General features: G+C 42.4%; 1 protein-coding gene across 2 annotated transcripts; it reads right to left on the bottom strand.

The window, feature by feature from the left end:
• Positions 1 to 152: 152 nt before the first annotated feature.
• Positions 153 to 11,400, bottom strand: LOC137072094 (cathepsin Z-like). Of its 2 annotated transcripts, XM_067440311.1 has the most exons (7): positions 11,282 to 11,400; positions 9,799 to 9,807; positions 9,470 to 9,633; positions 857 to 1,036; positions 602 to 752; positions 360 to 525; positions 153 to 278 (listed from the first exon to the last, which is right to left on the bottom strand). In XM_067440311.1, exons 1-7 carry the CDS (start codon positions 11,398 to 11,400, stop codon positions 153 to 155), a joined length of 915 nt encoding a protein of 304 aa, XP_067296412.1. The 2 variants fall into 2 exon arrangements, with proteins under 2 accessions (XP_067296412.1, XP_067296413.1); XM_067440312.1 differs by lacking the exon at positions 9,799 to 9,807.
• Between the last annotated feature and the right edge of the window lie 1,468 nt (positions 11,401 to 12,868).

Raw genomic sequence — 12,868 nt, 5'->3', positions numbered from 1 at the left:
AAAATCATTCCGGAGATCTCTATTAAAAACCATTAAAAACCAATCCTCTGCATCTGATCTTGGGCAGCATTAGAAAATCATTCTTGCCCTGGATATAAATGCCTTCTAGAATTTGTCAAGTTTGAAGACTGCACTTTCTCTATGAACAACATCTACAGGTAATTCTTGGGTATGATGGGGTCTCCGTACATGCAGTCCTCTTCAATGGCGAGATTGTAGTGACTCCCACTACCGCCCTCGAATGCACTGGTGACTATTCTGAGCCAGCCTTTCTCTCCCTAAATAACAAGAGCAGGACATAGATTCAACATCTTGATTTGTGTATAGCGATTCACCATATCTTTTCAGGATTTGCGTACCCATGGCTCTCCCCAAGAGTTACGAACAATCCAGTACTCCACTCCACTCTCATCAACGCCCCAACCAGCTACAGATACGATGTGGTTTATTTCGGGATCCTGTACGTATTCCCAATACAAGCCACCAGTGTACGCATCAAGCTTCTCTGTTGCCCTAATACCACAACTACAAAGGCAAAATGTAAAATCTCCAAACGTTGGTTCAAATATAAGACCTAATAATACAAATCCAGTCTGTATACCTGATGGGTCCTCCAGAATAGATCTCAGCTTTCATCTGGTCCAGCCCATTGACTCTGCCATAGTCTCCAACTTTCCAGAGGGTGTAGTTCGTGATATTTTTGCACACGCCAAAGGTTGTGCAGGTTCCACACTGATTAAAGGGTTTACATTCTGGAAGAAAAAACAGAATAGCACATTAAATTATTACTGCAGGCCAATCATATTGATTGCATATCCAATCTAGCAAGATGCTTAAACCAGACAACATTTTTTACCCTGATCCTTGGCCTGGTAGTTGTTGCAGGTTTCATCAGGAATGCCGTTAGTCTTCGCATATTTCCACACTCCAGAATGATCTCCACCATGGCAGGAACCCGCACCGCCACAGTCAATCACGTTCTGGACAGAGAGATATGCAGGAGGCCATGCTGCTTTCCGCTTGATGTTGATACGATCTGACATAGAGAAATAAATCAATGACTTCGAAATTATGACTTGTTCATTGATCTGACGCAACCCGACACAACACCAACAGTATTAATTAATAACACATTAAGGAGTAGCCCTATTTTAAACAGGGTTTTAGCTACTAATGAGAAAAAAGGTTGCCTTTATAAGTGGAATGACATTGAATAGCTATGAGCAAATGCGTTCCTGAGAGGATTTTATGCAAGAACAAGAACGCAAGCCTTGGCGTAGAAAGAACAAAAAAGGTGGCAGCTTTTATTGAACATATTCTGATGGGTTATTATGGGGAATATGATGATTGATATCTTTCAATCATGTAATGCTCTGCAGAAGAGAGAAATTATTCTCACTGCTTCTCTTGTGAGAAGTGAATCTCAGTTATACTGATCCACAGCTTGTGATTGGCTGTTCACTACTGATGTCACAGCTAAACGTCTGAACTCAGGATCAAAGCCTGAGTTGACAGAGAAAGCTGATGATCAGCATCATGGTTAGCCTGACGTGGTCATACTCAATTCTGAAACTGGGGTTGAAGCAACTATTATGTGATATATAGACCCATGAGTGCGAATTTTAGCAGGCATCCTTGCAAAAATAACACATTTTACCCCCCAAACACCATTTTTCCCCCGGAGAACCCTCCGAGAAGCTATTGTTTAGGGCTACCCTTGGCAACCCTGTCTGCACGCACGCTGAAAAAAACGATCTTTGCCGGTGTTGTAAAAAAATAAAATAATTTAATGATAAACAGAGTACTTACCCAACATGATCATCATCTTTGAGAGAAATTGTGAAGGTGAGTGACGATACAAACAAGCTCTCCGTTTAGGATTCAATTAAATATAATCCAACCCCCTTTGATGACGTGATGATTACGTTACTGTTAATCATCTGTCCGTCATCGTCTAAAGCCCGCCCTGATGATTTCATTGGTCAGAACAGTTCCCATTCAGTCGGTTCACTCGGTACAACACATGACTATGGGATATCGCGCTCTAGCGCCATCTGCTGAAGACACCTTTATTCACGCCTGAAAGGCCAATGACGCATGACGACGTGGGCGGGGTCACCTGCCCACAGCATATAAATGCGGTCGTATGCGTCATCCCCTTTGTTCTTCAGCTCTTCACCGTGCTGCTAGAACACCATCACGCCACATTTTCGCAAGGGAAGCCCACAGTGGTGATTCTTGTCGAAATGAAGGTCTAAGAGAAAGCTTCTTAGCAACAAGTTTAGCTATGCTAACTAAGGCTAATAAGTTTTTCTCAAAACAAAACGTTCAAACTTAAGCCACATTCACACGATAACCCTCAGTGGTGATTCTTGTTGAAGGAAAGGCATACAAGTGTTTAGCTTGAGTTTAGTACAACTAACAAATGGCTAATACTCCTTTTCAGAAGAAATATCTGGATACCCGCCCCTGTACTATGACATGTGGGTGTTTAGGGTATACTCAAGTATACATCACACTGTCTAGTGTGTTTGGAATTGTCCGCGCTGGGCGGATCGGCTAGGGCTCGCCAACCGCAGTGCATGCAGCGCTCTACCGGCAGCTCTATCGTTCCGCTTAGCGGGGCAGTGGCCAAACAAGGCCGCTCCTGTCTTCAGGTGGTGATCACCGGTTTCGGCGATCGAGTGTAGTGTTCACAGGGTGATTCGGTCTCGCTGGATGCGGGCGAGAAATGCTCTGACGCTATAAATATTCAAGCAGGGCAGATCGCGGTCCCCCCAAAGTGGGTGGAAGCGAAGTGATGGTCCTTGCATGGCCTGTATTAGAGCGACAACAAGGTTTGTCGGCAGTAACCTGCCATGATAAAGAGAAGCTTGTTTGACTCCAGTAAAATCAGCGGTGCAAACTCGCCTGCCGATCTTTTGTAGAAGTAAGTTAACCCTGCAAAATAGCGGGTTCAGTTTTAAGCATGTTGTGTATAACAAAACCTCATGTGTTGATTTGTCAAAACAATCAGAATGCACTGAAGCAGCTAACCTCATATTCTGTACTAACAGAGGAGGAAAATGCAAGGTCATGCATTTTGCAGCGGGGTTCCACAGGTGGGGCAGTTCCACGGGTTCTCTCGCGCCCCCTCTGTTTCGGCGGAGCAATCGCAACTTCGTTGGTCGAGAGGGTTTTTCCCCACTATTGAGGGGAAATCCGTGCTTTCCTCAGCAAAATGGCTATTTCAGTTTTTGCCACAAGGAAAGATGGAGGAAGAGGTATTTCAAAATTAATTGAAAAAAAAAAAAAAAACCTCTGCAGCAGTTGAGTACACAACTTAGAGTGGTTATTGTGTCAAGCTCAAAAGTGCTTGCAGTATATCACTCGCCGTTCGACCTGTACCTCGCATACAGAAGCGGCGTTGGCTCCACTGTGTCATCAGGGCATGAGTGTTCGCCTATTTTGGACGACCTGTTCCTGGCCGCAGACAGCAGGGAACAAGCATTGTTACAAACACAGGAGCTTGTTTTCCATCAACGATCTCTGGGTTTTTTAATAAATGTCAAAAAAAAATAAAAATAAAAATAAATAAACAAATAAAGAGCCCTTGGTTCCGTGTCAACGGAGTTCATATCTCGGGTTAGAGATGGATTAAGTACAGAAGACAGCTAGGCTGTCAGTACGAAAAGTCGAAAATGTTCACAGCTGCCTGAATCGGTTTCAGTGGGGCATGCAAGTGTGTTTTCGTACAAGGTTGAGACTGCTGGGGCTCATGGCCTTGATGATAGCAGTCATCCGGCTTTGTCTCCTCTTTATCCATGCGTTCCAGAGATGGGCGCCGAGCACTGGTCTGAATGCCGCATGGCATTAGAACAGACCGACAATAATCCCGTTGTGCGTTCGAGCTCTGATCCCCTGGGCATCCCCGGGTCTGTCGGCAGATGGGGTTCCTCTAGGGAGAGCTACATCACGTATAGTGGTGATGACGGATGCATCACTACAGGGATGGGGAGCTCTGTGCCAGGGCAACTCTGTAAGGAGAGTGGCCGGCAGCCGGAAAGAGTGTCACACAAATGATGTTGCAGGTGGTTCTTCTGGCACTAAAACACTTTGCTCAGCACTTAAAAGGCAGACATGTGTTTGTCGGAATGGACAACACGACAGTAATGTCGTATAAAAAAAAAAAAAAAAAAAGACAGGGAGGTACTCGCTCTCTTCCTCTGTTGCAACTGACACGGCCGCTCCTGATATGGGCGCACAGTTGGCACTCGAGGGAGCCGGCTGCGAGCATTGTGAGGCTCTGCCTCTCCGGATGCTGCGATCCCGCCGGGCGATCTTTGAGGAGGGCAAACCGGCTCGCGTTCCCCGCGGCACGGGCTCCGCTGCTGCTGAGGCACAGCGGCAGCTCAGATCGCGGGGTTCGTATATGGATCTGATGGAGGGGTGCGAGACGGGCCAGCCCTTTCTCAGCCTTCACCTGTCAGATCCAGTGCCGCTTCTCTGGGTTTGGGAGCCCGCACTGCGGTTTTCTCCCGCCCGGGGAGCGGCCGCGATGCTGCAGCTGTCTTCCTCCGAGGAGGTGGATGTCTGCAGCGTCGAGGCAGGGGTTGAGGACTCGCCCCAGCGAGCATTTAACGGGACTCCGGGCAATGTAGGTCCCGTGCCGTATGAATATTGGAACGGACCTAATGTCCAGAGGGGGACCACGAGTCAGAGAGTGGCGCCTGCACCCTCGAATAGTGGCACAGATCTGGGCTCGGTTCAGCAGTGCCGAGGTAGATTTTTGTTTGCGTCCACGAATAACACGCGTTGCGAGCTGTTATTCTCAATAGACAGGAGCACCCCCTGGGGGTGGATGCCCTGTCGCATGGCCCAAGACTATACTGTACATGTTTCTCTCGGGCAGCAGGGGCTCAGTGGTTCATGTAGGTTGTCTACAAACCGGAAGGTTGGCAGTTTAATCCTTGGGTCCACCTGACGAAGTGTCGAGGTGTCCATGAGCAAAACACCTAATCCCTGCTCCCGACGGGCTGGATGGCACCTTACATGGCTGACATCACCGTTGGTGTATGAATGGTTGAATGTGAGGCAACATGTAAAGTGCTTTGGATGGCCATAGGGTCTGTTGAAAGTGCTAAATGCAGTCCATTTACCATACACAGTCTCTCCAAGCTTGGAGCTGATTAAGCTCCAGTTCTAACCAAGACATACCGACAGCCTACTCTAGACAGAGTGGTTCAGGAGAGTCTGGCACTGATTGTGGCCCCTCGCTGGCCGGCAAAGACAGGGTACGCGACAAACGCGAGTACCATGTCACTGCTGGACACCATGGTGTCTTCCCCTACGCAGGGACCTGCTGTCCCAGGCAGGACGCAGATTCTTTACCCTTTAACAAGAACTGTGGTCTCCAGGACCTACATGTTGAGAGAAGGAGAATCTGATTATAGCGACAAAACAGGGCACTTGCATTTTTTGAAGCACACCATGTTATGTCAAATTAGTGCTTGTTTGAAGTTTGGTGCAGGTGAAGATCTGTATCACCGTATCAGTGCCTGATTGAGGGGTTACTGGTTTCTTCTCCGAAAGAAATCACCCCCATTCCATACTGGAAGTTTATTGGGTGATTCAGTGTTCACGAGGGCATTAATGGTGCTGCGCTTAAGCGTGCATATTTGGTTCCTCAAAAGGTTCCGGGCATACTACATATTTCACTCTGTTTCGAGTACAGTCGAGAGCGTGAGCTTTCAAAGTATACTTTATTGGCCACATTAGTGGAAAGATGCTTTTGGCCCTCCTCTCCACCTCTAGCTGGTGCGAGATGAGCACACAATGGCGCCATTGTACTGTGGCTGCCGTCGCATCATCCACGAGGATGCTGTACACTGCTGGTGGTTGAGGAGAGATCCCGGAAATAAGCGTAAAGCGCTTTGAGTGTAGTACGTGGGAAACGTGCTACATAATTCATGTCACTCACATGTGTGTGGTTGTGTGTGCACCTCTTCTGATGTTGATAATTACTTCACACAGACAGTTCATGGACTGCCGAGGAGCTCTCGCATTCCACTCCATCTCGCACACATTTGAGAGTGTGAGCTTTTCAAATATATACTTTTTTGGCCATAAAGGCCCGGGTATAATTCATTTTCCACATCCAGACGTGTCTCTGGCACAATCGAATGAACACGGATGGCCGAGTTCAATACGCGTGCAGTATAATATTTGTGACTCTTCTGTCACCTCTGTTGTTCTTGCACATGCGCTGTGGTATGCGCAGGGTCCGTCTAAGGTTGCATGTCGACGGATGTTTTCGGCTTGAGTACAGATTGTGTGTTTCTAAGTGAACTTTGTGCAAGTCACTCGTAAGCTGTGGTATGCGCACTGTAGACCCTCCTGTTGACAATAATTATGTCACGCGGATGGTACGCAGAACGCAGACATCCAAAGTATACCTGGAGCTTGGGTCTGCATTTTTAGGCTCGTTACAAACTGTAATGGTGCCGTCATGACCTGATGGTTGGTCTGGACTCTGGAGGCTAGTTGTAAACCTCTGTTTGAGCCTTTAGAAATCTTTGAATATAAGGATGCTGCCTTTTCATTGGTACTGGTATCAGTGAAGCACGTTTGGTGATCCTCATGCACTATCTCTGACTCAGAGGAAGACAGGAGACTTGCTTTGTGCTTGTGCCATTTGCAAGTTGTACGCAGGTGCATTGGGCAGTTGTAGGCTATGCACTTGCCTGACCAGCCTTTTTGTCATGATTTCCAACTCAGCACATAGGGAGCCGCTATCTAAGCGATGTCTTTCACATGGGATTATACAAGCTATTTCTATAGCATGTATGGAGTTGGTTCTGCCTGGAAGGGTGTGAGCACTCTACGAGGACATGAACATTTTAGGGGCTTGGTTTGAGATTTTGCGCGTATGCCAGCTAGGCATTACTGCGCACGTTTTGTCCGGTTTACCCGGCGTTAACTGCAGGCCGTTTTTTCCCTGGGAAATGGGATATGTGGCGGTGCTGGTCCCTTACGTTTAGTTCAGCGACTTCGCGGGGCGTGTATATATGTCCCATAGTCATGTGTTGTACCGAGTGAACCGACTGAATGGGAACGTTGAGTTATGCATATAACTACTGTTCCCAGAAGGAGGGAAACGAGGTACAACACCTCTGGGCCCCGCGCAGTCGGAGGCCCGGTGAAGAGCTGAACTGAACAAAGGGGATGACGCATACGACCGCATTTATATGCTGTGGGCAGGTGACCCCGCCCACGTCGTCATGCGTCATTGGCCTTTCAGGCGTGAATAAAGGTGTCTTCAGCAGATGGCGCTAGAGCGCGATATCCCATAGTCATGTGTTGTACCTCGTTTCCCTCCTTCTGGGAACAGTAGTTATATGCATAACTCAACGTTTCTGTTCGGGGATAATTACTCCTCTATGGAGCGATGCCAGACCGAACTGCCCGACCTAAAAATATTGTGGGCGGGGCTAAGTTTGGCTGGCATCCAGGCTACATCATGGTAGCAACAAAGCCTGAATAGATTGGTTTGGTTTTGTCAAATCAAAACTAATCCTGTAACCCTGAGTTTGTTAAGCTACCATCATGGTACAGGCCCCAGGTTAGGATTAGTTATTATGTTGACAAGCGCGTGTGTTGTTTAAGACTTAGTTTAGAGACCACGATTAGAGAACTGCTTGCTAAAATTCATAAAGAAATATTAATGTTCATCATAGTTCAAATTGCAAGTTTCACCCACAGTCAGGTGATTGACACTATTGGTGCGAGACGCACTCGCAGTCGCAATCATGTCAGTTTATGATTTGTGTCTAACTGATCGCATGGTTTTCGGTTAAAATGTCAAAATGATTGCATATTATTTGAAAAACATTTAAAAATTATTGCAATATCATAATTATTATTATTTTGTCAGCTTTATCACGGGATTATGATGAATAGGTCTATGCATGTTTTAACCAAGAGGGAAAAACGCGACATCCCGGGTGTCCTGAGACACAGTACAGTGCTCTTCTGTAAGGTGTACTGTATCATATAGCCTACCTTCTGACGTTCATATTTTGTTCTGTAACTGGAAAATAAGGGAAGCTCGCTTCACGTGTAGCCTACATGATCCGCATTATGAGGCGCTCACGCTTTAGTAAAGAGCGCGACATCTAGCCTACTGTTTGAATATTGATACAAATTTAACAGGAAGTGGTGTTATGACAAAATCAGTTTATTTATATCTCAGTCATGCCCCCATCTTTCTGCAAAATGCTTACTGTTTACTTTAACTGTAAAAAAGGGATTCTTTGATTCTTGTTTTGAAGGCATGAAATGAATGAAAAGAATTAAGGCTATATGTATTATTACTTTCATTTTACAGTTAAATTATTATTATTATGTAATCAGGGAGTTTTTTTATGTCAAAAGCACATTGTTCCAATATTAACTGACTACCTCTTTGCACTTCAATAAAAATATTATGACTTTATGATATTTGTCATATTGTTTTTGCTGTAGTTTTTAGGGGGTTATTTTCCTGTAAAGATAGAGATATATATCGTATATTGAGATATAGCAAAATATCGCCCAGCCCTTGGGTAAGTGCTATCTGGTAACCATTGTTTATATTTTAAATCACCAAAACAAACACGCCCCTACCCCCAAAAAGGGTCCCACCCCTATTTTGATAGCTCCACCCTAATCCAGGTCGAAAATTCAATGAAAAAGTTACCCCTTCCATCACAAAAACACAAACTTGTTCTCATGAACAACTCGATAGTACACAAGCCTCGACAGTCCAACTGACGACATATTACAATTATGACCAGATTAGAGTTATAGCGATCACAAAAACACAAACTGTTCTCATGAACAACTCGATAGTACACGAGCCGACAGTCCAGCTAACGACATATTACAATTATGACCAGATTAGAGTTAGCGATCACAAAAACACAAACTAGTTCTCATGAACAACTCGATAGTACACAAGCTAGTCCAACTAACGTCATATTACAATTATGACAGGATTAGGATTATATAGATTATGAAAAGAGGAAACAAACATATATTAGGAGCATAGTATCTTACTTGTAGGATTGTGACTTGTACTTTGTGAGCTGACGCTTGAAACAAACAGTGAGGAGATAGTTAGATGCTCCATACAGTGTGGAAATGAACAGGTCTTTATCATTGCTGAAGTGAGCCACAATACGATCGCAAATGGACAAACAAGTGAACATGACACACAATCATATTCAAGCAAAAAACAGCATATATTAGTTCTCAGCTAATGTCCGTTATGTGTGTCTTGTGTTTTAAATAATGACGTTGAGCCTCTCTTCTCACCATCAAAAGTAGACACGCCCCTTATCTGCTGATTGGCTACAAGTTTGTTATTCCACTCAGCCCGAGTCCTTTTTCTAAAACGGTTTTGAAATAACACTTACCCCACCTTTAACATTTTAACAACATTTTCTCTCACCTGCCAAAGCACTAGTACTTCCATGTGCCCAGCACGAGCCGCAGTACTGGGGTATGTGTTGGTTGCGTGTGGTGCTGACGTAGTTGATGCCGTCTATGTTTCTCCAGTCCCATTCTTTGGGGGGATCTTTTAGATTCATATATTCATAAGGACGTGGTCCAGTCCTTAAGAATACAAGAAAAAGTTGTTCAGTCACCTACATACAGTAGATTCTTCATAAAACCACCGAAAGTACATTCATCATACATAGTATCAAGGGAGGAAAATTCAGGAAAAAACCTCATGCAGGCCATCTGTTCTGTGTTCACAACCAAAAATCTGAAATGAACCTTAAACCTCTCATGATGGCTACCTGTTCGCCTCTTTGCTGTGTTTTTCTCATCATAATTTCATGTGATGAATTGCCATGGCATAAAAAGTGCTGATCAAAAAATGGGAAATCTGATTCACGCACTACGCTGGAAATCAAAAGGAAATTTGAGTGCATTGCATTGTGGGATACAGCGCTATGGTTAATACTGCACCTACACTGTAACAAAATATTTAGAATAAAAGTTACCTGGTTGCCTTAAAATTTTGAGTTCATTGAAATTAAAATTGAGTTAATACAATGACAATTTTTTGAGATTCGACAACCTTAATTAAAATATTATTAAAAGATTTTGTAAGCATATTGGGTAATTGTGTGTGTTTTATTTCTGATGAAGCAGTGAAACATGCCAAATAGTGTTATTTTCATGATTTATCAATTTTTATGTGGTTCAGATACCATAATATTTTGAGTTTCTATTTATTAAACAAATTTCCTTCATTGTATCAACTCAAATTTTTAATTTCAATAAACTCAATTTTAAGGCAACCAGGTTACTTACTTTTTTTAAGTTAAACCAACAAAAAACAACCAATTTTTTTTACAGTGTATTAACAAATCTGTTCCAAGCAGAAAATTCTTATAAGATACACATTTTATACGACAAAAATAGTAAAAGTAGTAGTTTTTCTGAACATAGCTAGCCCATTTGAGCCAGGATTAAAAAAATAATAATATCATAATGTACCAAACGCCCAGCTTGGCTAATATCTATCAGATGCCAGAGCACAATATTAAAAGGTTTTATTCTGTCATGATTTACTCACCCTCAAGATCTCACAAACCTGTTTGAATTTCTTTCTTTATTTTCCTGAGCACAAAAGATGATATTTTGAAGAATGTTGCTGACAATACAGTTGAGCGTAACCATTGACTTCAATAGAAAAAAATAGGCTACTGGTTTCCAGTTACCTATATTCTTCAACATATTTAACAGAAGAAAGAATCCCATACAGATTTGGAACAACACACGGGTGAGCAAATTGGTGACAGGAGTTTCATTTTGGGGTGAACTAACCCAAATTAACCGTGTTAAGCACAACAGGAAAATACATTAGCATGAAAAAACAATCACAGGAAATAATTAAAAATGTTTGCATTTTTCACAGCATGAGATTACGGAGAAAGTTTCTTTTTTTGCTTACAGACCCAGAACAGATTTTTTTTTTTTTTTTTTAATCTTTTTTAAAAGACATCTCAGTAACATTATTGCTGCCTTCACGAGCTATCGGAATTATCGTAAATTATTTGTCAAATTTTATTTGTGATATTATTTCACGTGAAAGCAGCATAGCAAGTCGCCTGACTCGATCCCTAAAACTCTAGTTAGGCAGCGCACTGGATTTTGAGACAGAGTTTCAGATTTCTTGCAGTAGGCTACTCGGGAATATAAATCACATCCTAAATCGTATAAAGTTTAGAAAGGTGATGATCTGTCATACTTCACTTCTTGTAGGGTTGTCCGCGGCTGGGGTCTGTAGCAGGGGTCATCCTCATTAAAATACTGTCCGGCGAAAACACCCGACAGAGTAAACAGAGAAAAGAGCAGCACGCGACCCATGTTGAATCTCAGGCGGTCGATCATGACCATCACTGAATCTGAGCTGCGGTTTGATCCTTCGGGTCTGCCAGGAGGAGGGGTGGAGAAATTATCGAAACTAACTCTTTTATTGGATATCTCCTAACGAAAAAAAAAGGTTTATAAATATTGTATATTTGTCAGATGCTCTCTCTCTCTCACACACACACACACACACACACACACACACACACACACACACACACACACACACACACACACACACACACACACACACACACACACACATTTGCTACATTTAATTTGCTTCTATTCTCATTTATTTTAATACATCTCCTCATGGACTGAATATGGAGAGGCGGTTACTTTCAAGCCCATAAAATACTTTCAAAATGCACTAAATTACCCACATTAATGTTTGATTGTAATGTGTTAACTTAAAATAACGTGTTTAAACATACATCATTCTATGTTCTCTTTAGAGTTTATTGCGTTTTTGAAACCTAATTAAAATAATACAAAGCGGAAAAAAATACTAAATGCATCACCATAAATAATGAGAGAATTAAATGACTTTGATTTAGTGACAATAAATGTCCATGATTTTATTGTTGCTGTGCTCCAGTTTTTTTCTTTTGAGTGGTGTGTGTGTTCGTACCCTTACTGATTATTTAAAGGTTAAACACATGAATAGTGCCAGTGTCACACACTTCAATGAAGAATGAATTACTCTTTTGACTCTAAAATTTCTTTAGAAACAAAATTCAGTCCATGCTGGTTTTTCTTCATTCTTTATGTCAAATTCTTATCTTGTGTCAATGGTGATTTCTAAAGAAGACAACTCAACAGATAATGTAACGATGGAATATTTAACGACAACATTTTTAATCTAATGTATTTCAATCGGAAGTAAAATTCGCCACGTTTTCTATGATGGGTAGATTTAGCGGTACGGTTAGCATAAGGGGATAAAATATACAGTTACAGTCAGGGCCGTGCACAGACATTTTGAGGGGCAGTGGCCAAAACCAAAAAAAGTGGCACTAAGGGGGTTGAGTATAAACTTAATATAGAGAATGAATAACAAACCTTTTCCAATACTGTAAATACAACTGTTAGGCTTTAATGCTCATTCAGTGTATGTTGATGTAATTATGCTTCCAAAAAGTTGATTCTGTGCTAATTTGATTTCTTTTTTTTTTTTGTTCTATTGGAGATTTAAGTAGCAAATGAGAATCACTAAAATTATTTAATATATTTTGAGACAAAGGTCTTGTTTATGATTTTTGTAAATCATATGCAACAGATTTACAATAACAGAATATGTAAAAGTATGGTGGGGTAAAAGGCATATTTAGCATGATAATAAACAGCTGACTGACTTTAACATTTGTTGACATGACATGGTTATGAGTCAGATGATTAATATATCATATTAAGTTGGGTGTCCACCTTAAAGATAGTCCAGCCTGTCCTCCTCCGAAACACG

The sequence above is a fragment of the Pseudorasbora parva genome, chromosome 3 (assembly GCF_024679245.1).
Source record: "Pseudorasbora parva isolate DD20220531a chromosome 3, ASM2467924v1, whole genome shotgun sequence".
NCBI lineage: Eukaryota > Metazoa > Chordata > Actinopteri > Cypriniformes > Gobionidae > Pseudorasbora > Pseudorasbora parva.
This window is presented reverse-complemented; position numbering and strand designations above follow the sequence as displayed.